Source organism: Cololabis saira, chromosome 20 (genome assembly GCF_033807715.1).
Source record: "Cololabis saira isolate AMF1-May2022 chromosome 20, fColSai1.1, whole genome shotgun sequence".
Lineage (NCBI taxonomy): Eukaryota > Metazoa > Chordata > Actinopteri > Beloniformes > Belonidae > Cololabis > Cololabis saira.
The window spans coordinates 13,139,206-13,162,570 of record NC_084606.1 but is presented as its reverse complement, the minus strand read 5'-3'; the positions used below and the strand labels follow the sequence as shown (position 1 = coordinate 13,162,570).

General features: G+C 38.6%; 1 protein-coding gene across 5 annotated transcripts in view; it reads left to right on the top strand.

Annotated features, from left to right (window-relative positions):
* nrxn2b (neurexin 2b) overlaps window positions 1-23,365 on the top strand; it is a 966,013-nt gene that overhangs the window by 927,531 nt on the left and 15,117 nt on the right. For all 5 annotated transcript variants that reach the window (XM_061710648.1, XM_061710646.1, XM_061710647.1 and 2 more), the window contains one exon: window positions 13,629-13,951. In XM_061710648.1, the coding sequence (XP_061566632.1) occupies window positions 13,629-13,951 (323 nt within the window). The remainder of the gene's footprint in view (window positions 1-13,628; window positions 13,952-23,365) is intronic.

The window sequence follows — 23,365 nt, the reverse complement described above, 5'->3', positions numbered from 1 at the left end:
ATTGGGATATGAGCCTGTTACCCACCAAACCACAGGTCAGGTCTCTGCCCCAAAACACTGAGCTGGATAACAAGCTGTAATGATTCACTATTGAATGGTCTTGTGTAAGCCCCTCTTCTATTGACTAATTGAAAGTCATCAAGTTAGTGAAAGGCGAGAGCCTCAGCAAATCTCCAGCCGTTGGTCCAGACTTTCTATTCATGATACCCACTTTGTTTTAGAGATCCTGTCACATCTGGCTACCTGTCATTTGGCACTGAATTATTATCTTGTCTTCTTGTATTCTTGTCTTGTTTTTTTTTTGTTTTTTTATTACTACGATGGATATTTTCAAGAAAAAGGGAAAACTGAATCAAGTCAAACATATAGCTGCTTATAAGCAGTACTCGAGTTGTAAAAAGAATTCAGGGGGGATGATGGATTTTATCATATGGGGAGAGATAATTTGTGCTGATTACAAATAATATAATATATTACAAATAATAGCACGGACCAAAACACCTGCAGAAATACTGCAGGAATGACATAGCAGCAGTTAAATGTAGCCTTCTGTAAGCTTTAAATATCCACTGGGCTTACATCAAATACATCAAAACACAACAATAAAAAACAGTTTTCTGAACTTATCAATATGATTCTGTCCTTCACAGGATAAGTAAAATGGATCACTGCAAAAACTCAAAATCTTAACAAGAATATTTGTCTTATTTCTAGTTAAAATGTCTCATTTTAGTAAAAAAAATTTCATTACACTTAAAACAAGACTCATCACTGGGAAAAAAAACACTGGATTTTCACTTGAAATAAGTAGAAAAATCTGCCAGTGGAACAAGATTTTTTTGCTTGTAATAAGAAGATAAGATCTACTTATTTCAAGTGAAAATTTACTTGAAACAGGTGAAAATTATCAAATAAGTTATTTTTCTGGTGTTATTTTTCTGGTGATGACTCTAAATGTTGAAATAGCAGTAAAACCACATTCATTGATGAAATGACATAAGGGATGGAAAGGGGGGATGGCAGTTTTACAGGGGGGATGATTTGGACCGTTTTTATTTCAGGGGGGATTCCATCCCCCCTCATCCCCTCTCAACTCGAGTACTGCTTATAAGTGAAGAAGTGGTGACAATAAAGCATGTCCGTAACTGGAAAGAAGGTGGTATTTTCTGTTATCTCATGGTCCCCTACCGTGAAATGGCCTAAAAACAGCAAAGTGATGGACAGAGAGAGTATAAACAAAGAAGACTGTGCCCAGTTAACCAGCGTGACCTTTGTCTCTCCGTCAACACTAACACATGTGACATTTCCAGGAGCCCTGGGCACAACACTCAGAGAAACATCATGGTACTTTGATTGTTAAACTCCACTGATAAAGACAATTATTTTTTAGTGTAGCTAAGAGCCAAATGTCTTAATTAAAAGAGCCTTTGTGCACAGAAGATAACCTGAGAACGCTTCCTAATTGGCATTATTAGCATCCCAGCCAGGCCCCATTGTACATGGCTCTTCTTTGACTCTTTCCTTCCACATTTATTTATTCATTTATTTTAAAGTAAAAATGTAAATAGGGTGTTCTATGGAGCCAAATCAAGGCCAAAATTTTTGCTAATTTGAAAATAAAATTTGAACCTGAAAATTCTTTTTTACAGTTTCAATTTAATTTTTTTCAGTATCAGATCTTTTTTTCAGTTTCAAATCTTTCTATTTCAGTTTCAAATCTTTTTTTCAGTTTCACGTCTTTTTTTTTCAGTTTCAAATTTTTTTTTCAGGTTCAGACTTTTGGCCCGGATCTGGCGTGGGGGGCGTGGCATCAACTGAGAGGGGCGTGGCATCATGAGTGACAGCAGAACAGAGAAGGCGGGGGACGTTCCTCAGTCATGTTGCCTTCAGTAACGTAGGTTGCAGAAGTTATCAGTAGAAGTATGATTCAACAATACACCATATTCACGTGATTGGCAGTGGAAAAAACTGATATTAGTGACACATTTCTGTTTAAAAAGCTGTTTTAGACCGTACTTGGCACCAATCGCAGTATAAAAGCAATAAACTATGCCAGACTGTACAGTTCAACAGCCACACTTTAAAGTTTGACATTTCCCACTTCCACATACTACCAAGTACGGTCTAAAACAGCTTTTTAAACAGAAATGTGTCACTAATATCAGTTTTTTCCACTGCCAATCACGTGAATATGGTGTATATACAGTGTTGATCATACTTCTACTGATAACTTCTGCAACCTACGTTTCCTGAAAGCAACATGACTGAGGAACGTCCCCCGCCTTCTCTGTTATGCTGTCACTCATGACGCCACGCCCCTCTCAGTTGATGCCACGCCCCCACGCCAGATCCGGGCCAAAAGTCTGAACCTGAAAAAAAAGAAGTGAAACCGAAAAAAAAAGACGTGAAACTGAAAAAAAAAGATTTTAAACTGAAAAAAAGATTTGAAACTGAAATAAAAAGATTTGAAACTGAAAAAAAGATCTGATACTGAAAAAAATAAAATTGAAACTGTAAAAAAGAATTTTCAGGTTCAAATTTTATTTTCAAATTAGCAAAACTTTTGGCCTTGATTTGGCTCCATAGTGTTCTTGTTTGCTGATTCTGACACTTGGAATTGTGCACATGCGTACAGAATTTGTGTAGAAAAACACCCTTAAAGACTGAAATGATCCAACTTTCTCTTCTGCACGTCAAACAGCAGTGTGTTGAGAGAGGTGAAGTCTGGGCCATCCCTCCCACCCTGAAACTCGGCACAGAGAAAACATTTCAGACAGAAGTGCCTTGAAACCATATGGCAGCCCTTTTCTATGTGAGATAACACGAGTTGAAATAGGATGAGAGAGGCGTAATGATGACAGTGGTGGGTGAGAGATACTGCTCTCTGTTCTCTTGGCTGCAGTCCTTTTCACATCCCCTCATATACACTTTCATCGTCTGTTCCCTGCAACCCCTTCCTCTCTCCCTCCAGCGATCACCTCCTCCAGGTTCGAGCTGCCATCCTCACTCCTCCTCTGCACCTACGGTACATTGTAAGGGTTGTGGCAGATATGCCGCTATTATTTCATAGCCTCAAAACAAACTATCTCTGCACTGGCGAGCCAAGCGTGGACGAAGCCAAGACCAGGCCCAGGTTTGGCTCCGCTCAGCTAGTAATTACCAACCATTCCCCGTCTGATACAAGCCAAAAAGAAAAAGCTGAAGCTTTGCCGGTGTTCTAGTTGCAGCTAGAAATTGGAACTAACTCCTGTGACGGGGAAAACTTTAACAGCAGTTCATGTTTGGTGGAAGACATAATCTGAATAGAATTTTGCTCTTTAAAGTATTTATAACTAACATCAGACTTAAATGGTGAAATTTGCACCCAACTAATAAAAGCTTTTGAATCTGCAGTCATGTAATGCATCACAGTGGAAAAATCCATAGCCTTTCATGTTGGCATATCTTGATAATAGAGTAAATGCTGGCATCACTGAACAGATAATGAAAAGTTCAAACTCTATTTTGTATTTTTTTTAAGAAAAAAGACTAGTTCCATATTATTTTCATTAATATGGTTATGTAGTACTTTATTCATTACTAGCCTATTTGTTCCACCATCCATTTAGCATTTTATTAACATCTTTTGAACATTCTTTGCCATTTTCTTGAGCAATATTTGTATGGGATATTGAATTACCCTTAAATTACTCGCTTAATATTTTCAATAAAAGGAAAATTGACATTTAAATTATGTACTAAATCTAAAAGAAGTCTATTTTCACAGCATTATTGCTCTGGCAGAGCTGAGCAATTATTTGAGCATTCTTGCCTTTTCTGTGGTAATGAATCCCTCGTTCCTCTGCATGAGCACTTCTAGCTGGTCAAACATCGAGGACAACAACATACTCAGCAGGAAGCTAATGCTTAAGACTCAGAAAGGCAGATTTCAGAAAAACCTTATCATTACCACAGTTAGTCATATGTTTAGCTGACTGCACTTTAAAATGAGGGTCTGCCGTTACAAGCTGCTCACCAGGCATTTCAAACATTCAGCATACATTCAATTCAATTTTATGTATATAGCGTCTACTACAACTAGGGTTGCCACCTTTCAGAAATAGAAATAAGGGACGTCCTGATTTCAGCAGCACAGGAGCCAAAAAAAAAGCCCCAAAACTTCTAAACTGAATAAAAATGTGTTTATTTTATATGAAAAAACAAAATGCTTTGATTTAAAGTTTAAAGTGCTTTAATTGCATTGAACTTGCATGACTGTACAGACAGACAACCATACTAGTAACTGAAATAGCCTCCTATGCTCTGTATGTCCACATCAGCCAAGATGTAATATAGCCTACATGTGAAGAATATGGTGTAAAAGTTAATTTATTTCAATAATTCAACTAGAATATGGTGTAAAAGTTAATTTATTTCAATAATTCAACTAGAATATGGTGTAAAAGTTAACTTATTTCAATAATTCAACTAGAATATGGTGTAAAAGTTAATTTATTTCAATAATTCAACTAGAATATGGTGTTAAAATGTATTTATTTCAATAATTCAATAATCTGGAAATTTCCCCCTCTGGGGGACTATTAAAGGATTTCTTATTCTTATTCTTATTCTTAATTCAACTAGAATATGGTGTAAAGGTTAATTTATTTCAATAATTCAACTAGAATATGGTGTAAAAGTTAATTTATTTCAATAATTCAACTAGAATATGGTGTAAAAGTTAATGAAAATACGGTACAAATCGTGTCCTGTATTAGTTCAATACGGGACGCAACATTTTTTTCTCAAATAAAGGACAATTCCGTATTTTACGGGACGGGTGGCAACCCTAATTACAACAGAAGTTGTCTCTAGGATCTTTCCAGAGACCAGAACATAAACCCCCGAGCAATTATTACATACACATAACATAAACAATGGCAGGTAAAAACTCCCCTAGTGGGAGAAAACAGAGAGAACAGACGACATTTATAAGTTGGTTTTCTCTTGTCATGTTTCACAACCTCACAAAATATTTTGTATGTCTTCCAACCAGCCTTACTCATATGTCTTATCTTTAACGCTGACTTTGAAGGATTTTTAAAAGACCAACATGACACCCTCTTACATCTTACAAGACTATTAGCCAGCATTTTAATTTGCAGACTGAACATTTTGCAAAGGCTTGGACCTTGCAGTGCTACACAACGACAGCCAGCAAACAATACTTCTATTGGTTGATGATAATGATTATGTCACCTGGAAATTGTAAAATCATTACAAACAAGTTCACAATACAATTAATCTTGTTGTTTTTTTTCATCAAACTAGTCATCCCTTCCTCCCATGCCCTCACTCCATCTTCTGTGACATTCTATCCATATGAATGTTCACTCTTTGTCTCCCTCTTTGACTGTCATCCTCTTTTGCTCCTGTCATCTCACATGCCCCCTTTTACTCACCCATCCAAGCTTCCTTTTCTTGTTGCCTCTCCTTCTCAAGCACTTTATATGTAAATGTGAAGTTGCCAGTGGAATAAAAAGATGGAATAATTTTTAATAGTCCTAATATTGATAATTTAATATGAACATTTTATTATTAAGATGTGTAGACATGGATTAATTTGTAGGTTTCCTTCCATTAAAGAAAAAAAAACCACAATGGTTACTGAAATAACTGGAAACTAATGAATTCTAATTTACTGAAAATTGACAAATGAAAACCGGACCTTGCTTTTGAGTTGTGGTTTACTGCCTCCCTGGATGTCTCTGCAAGAGGAAACTTGGTCACACACACGCGCAGATTCAAGGTGGAATCCAAGGTCAAGGTACATGAGTGTGAGATCACGCCATCCATCACTGTTTGAGCCAAAGTGGATGACTGAGGAGGACTCCACCGTTGAAAGCAAATCGTTTAAAAAAACAAGAAGAAGAAGCCAGATTAGAATTTGTCAAAATGCATATCGACAAGCCACAAAGCTTCTGGGACAATGTCCTTTGGACAGATGAGACGAAACAGGAGCTTTTTGGCAAGACACATCAGCTCAAAGTAAACTGAAAATGAAGCATTCATTAAAAAAAGGAGAACACTACGTAATTTGAGGAGGAACGGAGGAGGAACTTTTGTTTGCTGAGTCTGGCACAGGTCGTCTTGAATCTGTGCAGAGTAAGCTCAAGACTATCGAGGCATTCTGGAGCAAATTGTGCTGCCTGGTGTCAGAGCTTGGTCTCAGCTGCATGTCAACAGGATAATGACAAACTAAAACACCCAAGAATGATCAGAACTAAGCACTTCAGTATAGACGGCCACTATACTGAAGTGGCCGTCTGTGAGTCCTGATCTACCATCTGTGGACAGAGCTGAAACATGCACTCTGGAGAAGAAACCCTTCAAGCCTGACACAGCTGGACCAACCAGAATAACTGTCCACAGGTGCAGAGGTTTCATTGAGTAGCAGAAGTTGCAGTGATTGCCTCAAAAGGTTGTGCAAAAAACCTCAGACCACATTTACACATAGCAGGGTATTTACAAAAATGGATATTTCCCCCTTTACGTTTTGAAAAATACCATCATTTACATGAACCCGCATAAATACGCTGTTAAGGTTCTATGAGCAGCCAAACCTACAGGGGGCAGTGTAACGAGAAGCATAAAGTGGAAATTTCCCCTCTGTGGGACTATTAAAGGATTAAAGGATTTCTTATCTTATCTTATCTTAGTCATGCTAGCCCAGGGATCAGCAACCCGCGGCTCCAGAGCCGCATGCGGCTCTTTAGCGCCGCCCTAGTGGCTCCTGGAGCTTTTTCAAAAATGTTTGACCTTTTTTTTCCTTTTTTTTCTCTTTTTCTTTTTTCTTCTTTTTTTGTTTTTTTTTCTTCTTTTTTCCTTTTTTCTCTTTTTTTCTTCCCTTTTCCTTTCCTTTTTAATCTCGATATTTCAACTTTTTTATCGACATTTCAACTTTTTTCTTGAAATTGTATTACAACATTAATCTCGACATTTCGACTTTTTTCTCGACATTTCAACTTTTTTCTCAACATTTCGACTTTTTTCTCAACATTTCGACTTTTTTCTAGAAATTGTACTTCAACATTAATCTCGACATTTCGACTTTTTTCTCAAAATTTTGACTTTTTTCTCGACATTTCGACTTTTTTCTCAACATTTTGACTTTTTTCTCGAAATTTTTACTTTTTTCTCGACATTTCGACTTTTTTCTCAACATTTTGACTTTTTTCTTGACATTTCGACTTTTTTCTAGAAATTGTACTTCAACATTAATCTCGACATTTCGACTTTTTTCTCAAAATTTTGACTTTTTTCTCGACATTTCGACTTTTTTCTCAACATTTTGACTTTTTTCTCGAAATTTTTACTTTTTTCTCGACATTTCGACTTTTTTCTCAACATTTTGACTTTTTTCTTGACATTTCGCCTTCCGCCATTTACCTTCATTCTAAGGCTTGTACAAGACTTTTCATTTTTTGCGGCTCCAAACATATTTGTTTCTTGTGTTTTTGGTCCAATATGGCTCTTTCAAGATTTTGGGTTGCCGACCCCTGTGCTTGCCAATCGGAATCCTGGAAAAAAAAACATCAACAAATTACGCGAGTAACTACAGTGGCCAAACAAATTGTAAACACAGGTCGCACACATGACGCTGGTGACGTTTCTGTCGCATAATGTGACATTCTGAAGCCTAAATGTTCGTTTCCCTCTGTTTACAAGCAAACGTGAAAATTGAGTTTTTGCAAATTTCCACTTTGGCCAGAAAGAGTGTTCAGAAATGCTCGTTTTTGGTGACTTTGAGCTCCGTTTTCATCTAAACAAATGGCCAAAACGCATGAAAACACCACAGTTTTTGCTACGTGTAAACCTCAGTCTCATCATTTTTATCCATCATTTTTATCCAGGCCAGTTTCAATAGCTTTTCTTTTATTTGTTTGTTTCTTTGTTGTTTAATAACTATGTTTAACCAAGGCCAATGTCAGGTTTTCATTTGTCAATTTTCAATAAGTTATTTATTACTTTTGTCAATATCAAGTTATTTTGGTGATGGCTAAGAGATTTTATTTCTGTAATGGAACGGTATCAACAAATGTGTCCATGTCTTTACATCCTATTTTAAAGACATTGCTGAGAAAGGTCAGGAGAATTACAGTAGGAGCTAGTTCAGTTATCCCTACTAGTTGATTAGTTGCCAGTTATGGAAACACTGTTCACTAGTTCAACTGTGCATTAAAAATGTAAAACCACCCCCCTTCCCCCTGATGGACAGATCCTCGGACATGCAGGGGTCCTTCCCCCGATGATTTGGTGAGGGAATCAAAGTCTGCATAAATCTGCTTCCTTCGTGGCTTCCAGTCGGGACAACGGCCGGAGTTTACAGCAAGAGCTGCCGCGCCTCACAAGCATCGCTGATGTTCATCTCACGGGAAGCTTTATCCCTGGAATTCATAAGAAAAAAGTGACTGCTCAGTCATCCTCGGGCTGTTACGTATTTGTGTGCATGTTCATTCTTCACATGGATAAGAAGTACTATTCTGTTGTGAGACATTTTTAAAGCCACTGTTTGCTACTGCGTACCCTCCATTCGATGACATTGCACATCTTATAGGATTATACGTAATGGGTTTACGTGTAATAGGGAATGACAGGGTTAAGATGAACAAAGGTGAAAGAAAACAAAAGCGTTACATTTTATTAGATTATATACTTCCTGCATGCATAAAAGTCCATACCAAAAAGCTCTCTATGTCTATTATGTATTAAACAGGGTTGCCTGTCCTTAAGGTCCTTAAGGGCTGCTGCCCGGCATGTTTTATGAGTGGATCGTCGTCAGCTTGTCATCAAGGTCTGCACAACTGTGTTAATGACACTTTCAGGTGTGTTGAAGCAGGATAAACATCTAAAATATGCAGGGCAGCAGCCCTTGAGGACCAGAAGAGAGTATTGTTTCTATTTCAATAATGTGCAAGCAGAAATTGGATGTTGCAACTGCTTGAAATTAAACTTTATAATATCATACTAGATTATTAAAGACCTAATGTCTTAAAATGAGTAACTACAGCTGCCGAAGTTCTATCATGGATTGAAATGTATGATATTTTCCTCTTGAGTCAGAGAGGAGTGTGGGGAGTGGAATTGCCTTAGAAGGTAACCTTGGAAAGCAAAACATAAGTGAATTTACTGAGTAACTTTACCTGACAGATGTTTCTGCTCTATCAGTGCTAAAAGTGGTTCTTTACACCTTAAAGCTTTTGATCATTTTTAATATTATGCCTGTAAAAATCCTCAAATTCAGTTAGTAACAGCTGAAAAACTGTAAGGACACCTCTGAGAATTGTGAAATATAGCAAGTCAGAGTGAGATATGAAAACCTCCAGATCATCATGGTCTCTACAATGCAGTTGGTTATGCTATGTGTTTGGCTCTGAATGCCTGTTTTATCAGAGGTTGGATACCAACATCACCCCCCAACTAGGAATGGGCGATATTTTACCGTTCACGATATACCGTCCAAAAAATTCCTCACGATAAGAACTTGTCATCTCGTGGTAAAAACGATAAATTCCCTTTGATAAAGTTTTTGTGTAAAAATGATTTATGGTTCTGCGTTAAATCCACAACGTGAAGGAAGGAAGGAAGGAAGGAAGGAAGGAAGGAAGGAAGGAAGGAAGGAAGGAAGGAAGGAAGGAAGGAAGGAAGGAAGGAAGGAAGGAAGGAAGGAAGGAAGGAAGGAAGGAAGGAAGGAAGGAAGGAAGGAAGGAAGGAAGGAAGGAAGGAAGGAAGGAAGGAAGGAAGGAAGGAAGGGAAAAAGGAAGGAAGGGAAAAAGGAAGGAAGGAAGGAAGGAAGGAAGGAAGGAAGGAAGGAAGGAAGGAAGGAAGGAAGGAAGGAAGGAAGGAAGGAAGGAAGGAAGGAAGGAAGGAAGGAAGGAAGGAAGGAAGGAAGGAAGGAAGGAAGGAAGGAAGGAAGGAAGGAAGGAAGGAAGGAGAGCAGAAGGAAAGAAGGAAGGAAGGGAAAAAGGGAGGGAGGGAGGGAGGGAGGAAGGAAGGAAGGAAGGAAGGAAGGAAGGAAGGAAGGAAGGAAGGAAGGAAGGAAGGAAGGAAGGAAGGAAGGAAGGAAGGAAGGAAGGAAGGAAGGAAGGAAGGAAGGAAGGAAGGAAGGAAGGAAGGAAGGGAAAAAGGAAGGAAGGGAGGGAGGAAGGAAGGAAGGAAGGAAGGAAGGAAGGAAGGAAGGAAGGAAGGAAGGAAGGAAGGAAGGAAGGAAGGAAGGAAGGAAGGAAGGAAGGAAGGAAGGAAGGAAGGAAGGAAGGAAGGAAGGAAGGAAGGAAGGAAGGAAGGAAGGAAGGAAGGAAGGGGGAGAAGGGAGAAAACAAGGAAAGGAGGAAGGAAGGTAGGAAGGAAGGAAGGAAATGAGCCTGAAAGAAAGAAAGAAAAAAGGATAAATTCCCGTTGATGACGATTTGTGTAACAAACATGGCGGATCTGAGAGCGAGATAGATTTATAGTTGAAAAGGTGGAGTTGAATTGGTATTTTTTAATCGTTATCGGGATAAATGCCGGAAATTATCGTGATACATTTTTTAGTCCATACCGCCCATCCCTACCCCCAACCAACCCACAGCCCGTTAAACACCTATCACATTAAAAACCAGGAGGTTTTAAGATCCAGCCACCGTCCAGTCCTGGGGAATTCATCATCAACATCATCAACGCGCAAACCCTAATGTGACGTGTCCACCACACACATAACCTGAGAGAAGAGCCACGTGTGAATAAATTTTGCTTGAATACCCCTTGAAAAAGCCAACCGTCACTGACATATTTCAGAAGTCATTATGTATATTCACATTATGTAGCTCCTCTGCAGCAGTGTCACATCCGACGCTGTCAGTAAGTACTGCGATTGCTCGTCATGCAGAGGCTTGTTTTTTTACCGCCCCATCCCCTCACCCTACCGCGCTCGTGCCTGCCTCTAAAATTGGCTCTAAACCTGCATGTCAGTTTTGATTTGACCTGGCAGACCCTGAAACAATAACTTCATCAGGCCTTGTTAGAGTCTCCTCCTGACCAGACAGATACGAAAACAAACACTGATTTCCCTTCATCTCTTCTAGAGGGCACCTTTCTTCCTCCTTCTCTTCTTCTTTTTTTCCCCTCTCTCAGATGAGATCAAAGCATAAATAGCTGCCATAGCGCTCTCTCACACACACAAGTGATATCTTTTTTTTCCAATGGTAACAAGACAAAGAAAAGAAAACTGAAAACATGAAATACGAAGGTCTCAAGCAAATTCTTACTTGTTTTTTAATGTGATGATATATACCGTATTTTCTGGACTATAAGCCGCACCCGTATATAAGCTCTATTTAAAAAAAAGATATGCAAGCCGCAGATATTTATGTTGTTAGATTAGATATTTACTACATGTACAGAAGGATTTTGAACTGTAAATGATGTACATGTTTGTACCTAAATAGATCTTTCCTAACAGTGTCTTTTAACACGGCAGCAACTTTGCTGATTAAAACGGGACAGAACCAAGAGAAAATAACCGCTATTTATTTATCTATTTATCTGTTTGAAATCTGCTTCTACTTCTATCTGCTAAAGAAGAAGTAGTGTATTCTTCTTTGCATTTATTTTGTCTTAGTTTTGATTCTAATTCCGATTAGAGCGCCCCGAGCGGTGAAAAATCCACAGAATAGCCGCACCTTTGTATAAGCCGCACGGTTGAAAACCTATGAAAAAGGTAGCGGCTTATAGTCCAGAAAATACAGTATTTAATATGATTGATAGATAGATAGATAGATAGATAGATAGATAGATAGATAGATAGATAGATAGATAGATAGATAGATAGATAGATAGATAGATAGATAGATAGATAGATAGATAGATAGATAGATAGATAGATAGATATGATAATCAAATATTCATGAAGCACTTGTCAATATGCTTTGTGTCACTGCTTCAAAGTACAACTCTGACTTCTATGCACTTGACACCAGAATAAAAATCTTCTGCTGACTTTTATTGTGGAGGAAACTGAACCATTTGATAAAAGGTATCCAAGAATAACAATTATCATGTGTGTCTTTAACATGAAGAGAACTGAATGAAACAGGAGACCTTCTGGGCTGTGTATGTATTGGGTGGGAATGTTTTTTCCTAAATGCCTTTAATTTAAAGTTAACTTCTATACTGTACGTGCGCAATTGTGGTTATTCTGTGTTTTTCTGGTTAGTTTTTGACACTTTGTACATTATGTCATGTTACTTCTTCTTTTTGCAACAATCCACCAACAAAATAACAAGATAAATAATGAGATAAATATTAGACTGGGCTGTTATGTTGCCAGCGCCGCATACAGCACACAGTAAATCTTCTCATCACAGAGTTAGGGGACAGGAACTAGGGCTGCTGTGGCTCTCAGATGGGCCTAATGATGTGATAATGGAATGAAATGCATAATGGCTCATCTCAGTGGAGTAGATTTATCTTTCCAGAAGCAAACAGCTCAACACGCGGTTGTCACAGTTCAACACAACTGCACCCGAGGAAGTCATGAGCATCAAGTATGTATCAGTATACAGAACTCCTAGAGTAAATATCCCAGCCTTAAATGCACAAAGTTGTGGTGTATTTATTTCAAAAAATGGACCCAGTCCCTCTTTCCTTGCAGGGACAGAAAGCTTTTTGGTTTCTTCCTTTTTTCTCTTCTAAGTAATTACCTCAGGTAGTTCACATATTTCCAAAGGTTTTGCCTCTAACTTCCACGTCTAGTTATATTCATATGACTCCTAATGGGGATCAAAGTTTGCAACGGTTCCAATGGTGTGATTGGAAACCCCTAAAGGAGGGGGAATGCAAAAATGGAAAACTATATGTCAAACCTAAACTGACATCAGCAGAAAAAATACAGGGAGAAAAACTACACCAGTCAGACTGCTCAGTCTTTCCTTCCACCGCACATCCTGGTAACACATTAGTATTGGACCCTGGTTTAATGGTTGACCCCATCTTCCCTTCATCCATCTATCCATCCAGATGAATGATAATGACCACAGAGTAGACAGCCCTCAATGAATAAAACATTTCCTTCCGATGAGGATCTCATTTTCCCTGTTTTGGATGGCAGTGAGGTGACGTTTTTTCCTGCTGGCAGAGGTACTTTATCACTGTGCAGATCAGGTACATCGGAGGTCAATGACACAGACCCAGCACTGTTCAAATATATTCCATCTCGGGGCAAATCAGATGCATTTTGCTGTGAACCATCAGTCTCAGGGTCAATCCTCAACTGTCCCTGCAATCTATTTGACTACCAGATTCAGGCTACCTCTCTGGGAATGTGGCACCTGCCCAACTCCATAATGGTGGTAACTGCTGCAAACCTGGGTCCAATCTCCCTAAACTGTTACCTAGGAAATGCCATGTGATTTGGAACTTTTTGTCATTCTCCCGTGTTAACACAGTGCCTGTATTTTACTTTGTGTTTCATGTCCCATCTCACCAGGAGAATGTAAGCTGATTTGGATTTTTTGCCATCTTCTCTCTTTTTCTTCCCCCCTTTTTTCACGACCTCTCCTGCCTCGCCTCCACTTCCTCTCTCCTGCATTGCTCTGACTTTCTTTGCGTATCAGGTCGGCAGCTGACCATCTTCAACAGCCAGGCGTTCATCAAAATCGGTGGTGGAGAGAAGGGCCGCCACTTCCAGGGCCAGATCTCAGGCCTGTACTACAACGGCCTGCAGGTGCTCAAGCTAGCAGCTGAGGGCGACCCCAACGTCCAGACCCACGGCAATCTGCGACTGGTGGGGGATGTGCCCTCAGTGCTGAGTACCGACACCACTTCCACCACCCCGCTGGCTGATATGTCCACCACCATCATGGAGACAACCACCACCATGGCTACGACTACCACACGCAAACAACGCTCGCCTACCATGAGGGACAGTGTCACGCAGGTGAGCAACAGAGCCGGCATAAGGCGTAAGCAAACTAGCGGCTGCTTAGGGTCCGTGACCAGTAGGGGGCCCCCAAGAGTTAAAAAAAATATATATTTTTTTTTTTTTATGTGTGAGTGATTCATACATTATCAAAGGTTTGTTATTGTACAAAAACACAATAATTATTATTATTAAATAAACAACATTATGTTAACAAACTAGAGTAGACCTCAAATTGCTGTTGCACATTGCTGTTGCAGTTTATTTTAAACCAAAAATAAAGTAGATGACGTGTTTACACAGGGTTTCCGCGGGTTTTAAAAAGTATTAAAAAGTGATAAATGAAAATTGCCAAATTTAAGGCCATTAAAAGTGTTAAATTCACTGTCAGAGGTATTATTTTTTTTAAATTGGTATTATTTTTTACCTTTTACATTTTAAGCAGTCTATTTTATTGTCATTCACAAAGTGAAATAAATGTGAAACATCTGGTCAACATCAATGAGTCTATAAATCTGTTCTGTATAGTGTTCTATAGGTCAAAATCTGTATTAATTTTAAAAGGTCCGTGATTAACACTTAATGTTGTGACAGTTTTTTAAAAAAATCTGAAGGTAGTGAAAAAGGTATTAAATTGGTATTAAATTTAACATAAGGATTGCTGTATAAACCCTGTTACAGTAAATGGTTTATAAATGATCTATTTGATTATTTTGTTTCTTTTAGTAGGCCTACACTGTAGATGACACTCAGTATCACACTTAATATCACTTTAAATATTAAGTGTAAATCAACCCCAGGCATCTCTTGTAGCTGAATTTGCTCCCATTTCAGATTAAAAACCATAGATGGGTAAAAACATGCCAGGCTGACAATAGGATGATGGAAACAACACTGATGCAACTGTGCAGCTCTTTGACCTTTTATCTGTTGCTTCTCTGTGTGGCCAGTAGGGGCAGTGGCTGAATTTGCAAAATATTAATTGAAATAAAGTTTTCAGCAAGTTTTTTAATCTGTTGTCTGCTTCCATGGTCTTAATCACTGTGGATTACGATCTAGTTTTACAAGTGTATTTGTAATGACAGGGAAGAACATGAAATAAGTTTATAGTGGGTGCGTGAATGATCAATAATCAGTATTATTGGCAGTAATAGAGGGCCCCCAAATCTAATTTTGCTTAGGGCGCCAGGGAGGCTTGGGCCGGCCCTGGTGAGCAATGACGACTTCATGATCCAAGTTTGGTGGCATGATTCATATTGAACAGTGAGGAGAACAACCTACTGGAATCTGAGTGACTGAGTCTGGAAGTTACACAGGTGTTGCACATTGTGCTGGAAAATAGGCAGCTATTTTAAATTGGCTTCTAAAATCCCTTTAAAACCTAAAAAGTGCTGAAAATGATGTTTGCGAGATTAAAGAGCATAGCAAAGGAAGCAGATGGCCTGACTTGAATGAAGACATACGATTTCAAAAGAAATCTTGTGTCAGCCACGAGGTCAAACAGTCACGTCTGTTGTAGCGTGGTGTCCGTCCGTCCGTCCGTCCGTCTGTCTGTTAGCCCTCAGCCACCTTCAAACGTTCAAACAGCTCTCAGCTTAAAGCAGAGCTGCAGCACAGCTCTCCGTGGTTGCTCTTATTACAGCAATTACAGCTGCAATTTGATTTCCTCTAAGAAGGAATGTGGCGCACTGGGATGCTAAACATCACCACACACCCAGTGCAGATCAACAAAGGCCGGGGAGGGTCAGAACAACAGGAGAAATAAGTCCTGCCTCAAAAAGAGTATGATCAACTTGGGTGTGAAAAGATTTATATTTATAACTCTGCTTCACATGCATTTGCACTTGAGAGCCGTGATTCACAGCCTAATGACCGTCAACATGTACTGAAACTACGATTAAGGGAAGCAGCAATTAACAAACAGTGGGGAAGTGCCTTTGCCCACATGGATCAGTACACAGAGCTGGGTGAGCGAGACACTCCCCTCATGTAAAGCCCTGATGACATTAGTATCATCAGGAAATATATCCTGTTTGGACTGGCCACTACACCAATGTTTCATTCATATTGGCATTATTAATATCAACATTATTGTCTATGGAAGAGTATTAGGGCCAGGCAGGAGAAAAATAAAAATAATATTTAGGAGGAAGTTTTTTTTTTCATTATGTATTTTTTTTTTTTTTTATTTAACCTTTGTTTAACCAGGAAGTCCCATTGAGATACGAGATCTCTTTTGCAAGGGAGACCTGGCCAAGACAACAGCAGCAATAAAATACACAATACAAAATACATCACTCAAAAACCACATCAAACAGTATATCCATTCTACAGATAACAACTACATTCTTTAAGTAAATTGTTTCTTAACAAAGATTTAAATTCACCAAGCGAAACCAGGGTGCTTAAGCGGGTGAGGTCTTGTAAACCATTCCATGCCGATGGAGCAAAGTGAGAAAATGCAGTTTTACCTAATTCAGTGAGTGCTCTGGGAGTTTTTAAAAGTAGCCATCTAGTGGATCTGGTATTGTAGCTGCTAGAGGCTAGACAAATGAGATTACAAAGGTAAGGAGGAAGCTTACCCAAGATGGTTTTATATATGAAGATATACATGTGTGTTTTCCTCCTTAAATAGAGGGATGTCCATCCTACCATTTGGTAAAGTACACAATGGTGAGTAAGCCATTTGGCATTGGGAATGAAGCGTAGGGAAGCATGGTAAACACTGTCTAGCTTCTTTAGCAAGGAGGAGGCAGCATGCATATATATTATGTCACCATAGTCAATAATTCTTAAAAATGTAGCTTGAATAAGTTTCTTTCTAGCCTCAGTAGTAAAACATTTAATTTTATTTAACAACTTTAATTTAAGTTTCCATGTGAGGTTTTCAATGTGTACTCTAAATGACAGCTTTTCATCCAACCATAGCCCAAGATATTTGTATGATGAAACCTTTTCTATGACTGCTCCCTTTAAGGTAATAATATGCATATAATCCATTGGTGTTGATCGAGCCCTTGTGAATGTCATACGTTTGGTTTTCTTATCATTTAGGACAAGTTTTAAATCAAGAAGGGAGGTCTGTAAACATTTGAAAGCAGCTTGGAGGTCCTCCATCACCTGTGTAGGGGAGGATGCACACGAGTATAAAACTGTATCGTCTGCATAAAGATGCAGTTTGGCTGTATGGATTCCATTTTGTAGATCATTTATAAAAATAGAAAATAAAACTGGTGCTAAAATAGACCCTTGGGGAACACCTTTGTTAATTTCTAAAAAACCTGATTTATAATTTATATGATTTATATAAATGTACTTCGAGAAAAAGTGGAAATGTCAAGAAAAAAGTGGAAATGTCGAGATTAATTTTGAAGTACAATTTCAAGAAAAAAGTCGAAATGTTGAGGAAAAAGTCAATTGGCTTTACAATATTGATTTGAAACACATATCACACATATGCAGTTGCATAACTTCAGAAACGTACCCTTAACGTTCCACTCCAAGGATGTAAGTTAGTTAGCTAGCTGCTGCCGCATAGCTGTCAGTCGCTCTCTTAACTGGATTTGATGGACCAGAGGAGACATTTCCACTTGTATTTCAACTTTACTCTCGAAATTTCAACATTATTCTCGACATTTCGACTTTTTTCTCGAAATTGTATTTCAACATTATTCGACTTTTTTCTCGAAGTGCACAATAAAAAAAAAATCTAATATTTTTTCCCCTGCATGGCCCTAATACTTTTCGGTAATTGTCTGATATAAAATCAGACAGTAATCTTTATATCAATATAATCTGATACTGTTTCTCAAGTAAATATGCTGATGTGTGTATTGGTCCTTGCTCATAGCTCTGTGATTTACCAGCAGATTTGATTCTCTTTATATCCCAGCCAACTCAGGGAGCTAGTCCATGCAGAGGTCCAGATAAGGCCGCCCCTGGCAACACTTTACACTTAATGGATCTTCTGATAGCAAACACCCCATTTGTTTGAAATTGAGAAAGCTTTTTTTGCATTAGCCCCTGCTGATAAGTCCCTGAATAACTCCCCACATGTACAGCACACATGTACTACTACTACTACTACTACTACTACTACTACTGTCATTTAGCAGACGCTTTTATGCAAAGCGACTTACATGGTCAAGAATGCAGTAATTTAGTGTTTCCGACGTCAGTGACACCTTAACACATGTTAATATGCAACCCTGAATCAGAAAGATCGGCCACAGTATGAAATATGTAACTCGTGGTATTTTCCAAATGTTTAAAAGGAAGTGCTTACATTTAGTTTGACTCTAATTTATTTGCCAATAATGAACCAAAAAATGTATTTCTTATTTTTTTTCTTTTTCATGTCAACTTCTTTTTGTTTATTGATACAGGTACATAGCCATTTTTGCAGTGTTGGCAACTTCTTCCAATCAAAAGTCATTAAAGGGCCAGTTTTATTGTTCAGCAAGGAAAAGGGAAACCCGCACGCATTTCAAAGGCTTGGCTGAGGCAGAAAAGCGTCTCGGTCTGGCTTTTACGCAGTCCTGATCTGTCCTCCAGGGACAATTTCCAAATGAAAAACACAGCAACGATGATCTCGTACTGTTGCACCACTTAAGGCTCATTTGCTGGAGGAACTTGACTAACGTGGCCTGAACATTTCTTTTCCTCTGCTGTTGTCAACGCTAGAATGTTTTTCAAGCATTACGAGGCAGACAGAGTTTTACGGTCGCTTTGGAATATGTTGCAGACATGGGAGGCATTTTCGATATCTTCCTGTTTTCATACAGGGTTGTCAATTTATCCAGTTTTCCTGCCTTTATTGCCACCCAATGTCGCTTATTGTAACGAAATGGCTCATTTCTCCCTGAAAACAATGGTAAAGACAAGGTTGTAGACATCTGTGAGGCTGTTCTGTGAACGAGGGACAACAGAGTAACAATCGGTCTGATATGTCTGTCCTGGAAGAACAAATCTCTAAATTGTGTCTTTAACTTATTCTAATGACAGTCTTTCATTTAAGGTAAGATTTAATTCATTTGCAATGAACAATATTATGTGATTTGCAGTCAGTTCTGTTCCATTCTGCAGCTAGGAGTTATTTAAAATTCTCCCAGTGAGATCGTAAGCCAGACCTGGTTCCACTCCATGTGCATTTTGGCATGAAGCATGTAATTATCATCTTCACCATCGTTGACATATTTGACACAAATAGTGAGTGGAAGCTCAAAATGAACGTGCTCAGTAGGAATGGGTGATATTTTACCGTTCACGATAAACCGTCAAAAAAATTCCCCACGATAAGAATTTGTCATCTCGCGGTAAAAATGATAAATTCCCGTTGATGAAGTTTTTGTGTAAATCTGATTTATGGTTCTGCGTTAAATCGATGCAGAAGGAAGGAAGGAAGGAAGGAAGGAAGGAAGGAAGGAAGGAAGGAAGGAAGGAAGGAAGGAAGGAAGGAAGGAAGGAAGGAAGGAAGGAAGGAAGGAAGGAAGGAAGGAAGGAAGGAAGGAAGGAAGGAAGGAAGGAAGGAAGGAAGGAAGGAAGGAAGGAAGGAAGGAAGGAAGGAAGGAAGGAAGGAAGGAAGGAAGGAAGGAAGGAAGGAAGGAAGGAAGGAAGGAAGGAAGGAAGGAAGGAAGGAAGGAAGGAAGGAAGGAAGGAAGGAAGGAAGGAAGGAAGGAAGGAAGGAAGGAAGGAAGGAAGGAAGGAAATAAATTAGCCAGAAAGAAAGAAAAATTCCCGTCATGAGGTTTTTGTGTAACAAACTAATTTAATTGGTTTTTATTAATTAAATTTAATTGGTGTAGTTTAGTAGCATTTAGTATTCTTTTAGAGTAGTGTTTTGGGGGCTCCAAAGACTGAATGTGGTGATAGATTTAGTTGAAAAGGTGGAGTTGAATTGGTATTTTTTTATCGTCATTTTTATCGTTATCGGGATAAATGCCAGAAATTATCGTGATATATTTTTTAGTCCATACCGCCCATCCCTAGTGCTCAGTAATTTGTATTTTTGATCGTCTATAGCTAAAGATAGTAAAAAAAAAAAAAATTGAAGGTAAATATGTGAATAAGAGAAGATAATTTAAATTTGCAGCAGCAGTTCAAGACTATCCATTTTTCATTGTGAAATACGATGAGTGGGTAAGAAAGCAAAGAGTATATACATTCACAAAAATAGAGCAATGGGCAAAATTTAAGGGAAACATGGAGTTTTAATGATTATTCGCAGCATCTGGCAAATCACAGTGAGGACCGGCTGGCGGAGCGCAGTAACCCAAATTTAAATTTTTTTCAAAAGCAGTGTGGCTTTGATCATTGTGGAATAATGTGCTTTGATGCTTGGAATAAAAGATCCACCTTTTGATGTGTCCGTGGAAGGGAAGCGGGTTTCAGATTATTTTTTCTCCCTTCAATCCCTGATTAAGCCGGTTTCTGTGAAACAATTGGAGTTATCACTTATCAAACTCTGACCCATACTTTTTGTCAAGGCATTATAAAAAGAAAGATCCCAGCACCTGCGGTTTTAAGGAGGGGGCAGTCGGGTGATCGTACATCTCTCTGAGGTTTGTCTGGATTGATGAGGCTCAGGCCAAAGTTCTGGATTGTCCTTGAGGACTGATGGGGAAAGAAGGTCAAATTAAGTGTGGAGCTACTCTTCCAGGTCTCCTTCAAAATCATCAGCACATGGGGTTAGTGGGCCTTGTGAACATTTCCTCATCTGATAAATTACAGCCAGTGTTGCTATTATGGGCTGCTCTGGATATAATAGCAGGGCGGGTTGTGAGTTTGGCTTTACAAGTGTGTCACAGAAATTGCAGCCGATGATCTCCAGCTCAACCATTTGACATTTAGCCAGTACTTTTAGTCAGTATTTATTTTTTATATACGTTTATAAACACAAACAGAGCCTGTTATGGGCATTTATTGACATCCTGGTTGCTTAATTTTCAGAACTGCGAATTTAAAGGATATATTATGTGCTTATGAGTCAGGAAAAGTGAGACAGAATAAAAAATGTGAGTGTCTATTAAATAGAGATATTGCAGGGTAACTGTTGACTGGATCATTAAGCCCATTTGACACAGGCAGGTGATGAGAATACACACTCAAACTGACACAATGTGATTAATAAAAGACAGCACCCATGCCATGGATTAATAACAGAGAGAAAACCCTCCCAAGCATCGCAGCGCTTGAATCAATTATGCTGATAAAAGCCCTCCATTTTCTATCAGATGACCCCATCTTGAATAACAAGCAGAAGCAGAAAAGTGGGAAAGAGGGGGGGAAGGTGGTTTTGGCATCTAGATGAGCAGCTGTATGAGTCATGCAGAGGCGAGAACAAACCTCGGCCACTAAATTAGAGCCACCTTATCAAATGTAATTAGTTTTTTATTTTTGATCCCTGCTGCTGGGCCTCCTGTACTTCCCACCAGGCAATACATCATTACAGGTGTCCACTGTTATATGATAGATTAAATGTGCTCCGTATATCAAATACAACGCGCTGTGTGTGTGATTGAATACGGTTTCACTGTAAAATGTATTAAATTATACAGTACGTTTACCATTTGAAATTAAATAATAGTCCTGGAACATGGGAGTCTCTTGCCCACACAGTGGAGTCGATACCTGCCGTTCAGACGAGCTGATTGGTGATGCTCGCTCAGAAATACTTGTATCACTTTACTTTCCCTGAAGCTCCCCACCTCTCCTTACATAAACGCACAAGTGCTGCTCACAAAGCACACCCACCTACAGATGTTCTCATGTGCCACCACCAACAAACTGCTCAGCAACAAATCTTCATGGAAAAGTTAAGACGTTTTCCTTTCCTCTCCCTTTTAACTATGAAGTTTTGTTTCGGTTGGAGCTGCAGACCTTTGCTCTTTAATTGTTTAACTGTTTAATTAGGATCCACATTCGCTGCAGCAACGTTTTAAAATAATACAGTACTAAACATAACATAATAAAAGCAAAGCAAATACATTTCCACTAGATCAGGAGTCGGCAACCCAAAATGTTGAAAGAGCCATATTGGACCAAAAACACAAAAAACAAATATGTCTGGAGCCGCAAAAAATGAAAGGTCTTGTATAACACATGCTGCATGTATCTATATTAGTTATAACTGGGGGAAGATTTTTTTTTTTCATTATGCACTTTGAGAAAAAGTCGAAATGCCGAGAAAAAAGTTGAAATGTTGAGAAAAAAGTCGAAATGTCGAGAAAAAAGTCGAAATGTCGAGAAAAAAGTAGAAATGTCGAGATTAATGTTGAAGTACAATCTCGAGAAAAAAGTCGAAATGTTGAGAAAAAAGTCAAAATTTTGAGAAAAAAGTCGAAATGTTGAGAGAAAAGTCGAAATGTTGAGAAATAAGTCGAAATGTCGAGAAAAAAGTAGAAATGTCGAGAAAAAAGTAGGAATGTCGAGATTAATGTTGAAGTACAATCTCGAGAAAAAAGTCGAAATGTTGAGAAAAAAGTCAAAATTTTGAGAAAAAAGTCGAAATGTCGAGATTAATGTTGAAGTACAATGTCAAGAAAAAAGTCGAAATGTCGAGATTAAAAAGGAAAGGAAGAGGGAAGAAAAAAAGAGAAAAAAAGGAAAAAAAGAAGAAAAAAAAGAAAAAAGAAAAAGGGGGAAAAAAGAAAAAAAGGAAAAAAAAGAGGAAAAAAGAAAGAAAAAAAAAAGGTCAAACATTTTTGAAAAAGCTCCAGGAGCCACTAGGGCGGCGCTAAGGAGCCGCATGCGGCTCTGGAGCCGCGGGTTGCCGACCCCTGCACTAGATAAAGAGAATATCAAATAAAAAATACATTCCACAAAATGAAGACAGCGAAATGAGAACATAACACAAAACAAAACAAAAACACTGCACAGTTAAGAGTTCATCTGAGGTCATCACAAAGTCTGAAAAGCAGTCCACAATTTCATTTCATTTGTAGTCTAGAACTTCACAACTGATCTAATACAGAAAAAAAGAAAGAAAAAAAATACATTCAACAACAGTCATAACCAACTATGTTTCAATTTCCAGCATTTCAAGACAATCAGTCTCAGCAAGCTGCTTGTTTAAGTGATCTTTATTTCAATGTTCTATAATTGTTACTTATACTGATTCAAAAGATGTTGCTTAACTAATAATGTGAATGTTCTTATGCTGTTTGTTTATGTGTGTGCAGCTCTGGTTGACCAGAAATGCTGTGATGGGCATAGACATAAATCCTCCTCTGTTGAAAGTATTTTTACCTTTAATTTTATATTCCAGTGTTCGGGACGGCTGCCTCGGGTATCATGTCTTTGTTTTGGGTTGTTGGTTCTGCTTGTCTTCTGAAATGAATGCTGCTAACATGCAAGATACGTTCTGGAGCTGCCAGTTAGAGCAATGTAGGCGCGTATGCAACTAACCATGTGACGGCTCTGATTTAGGGCCGT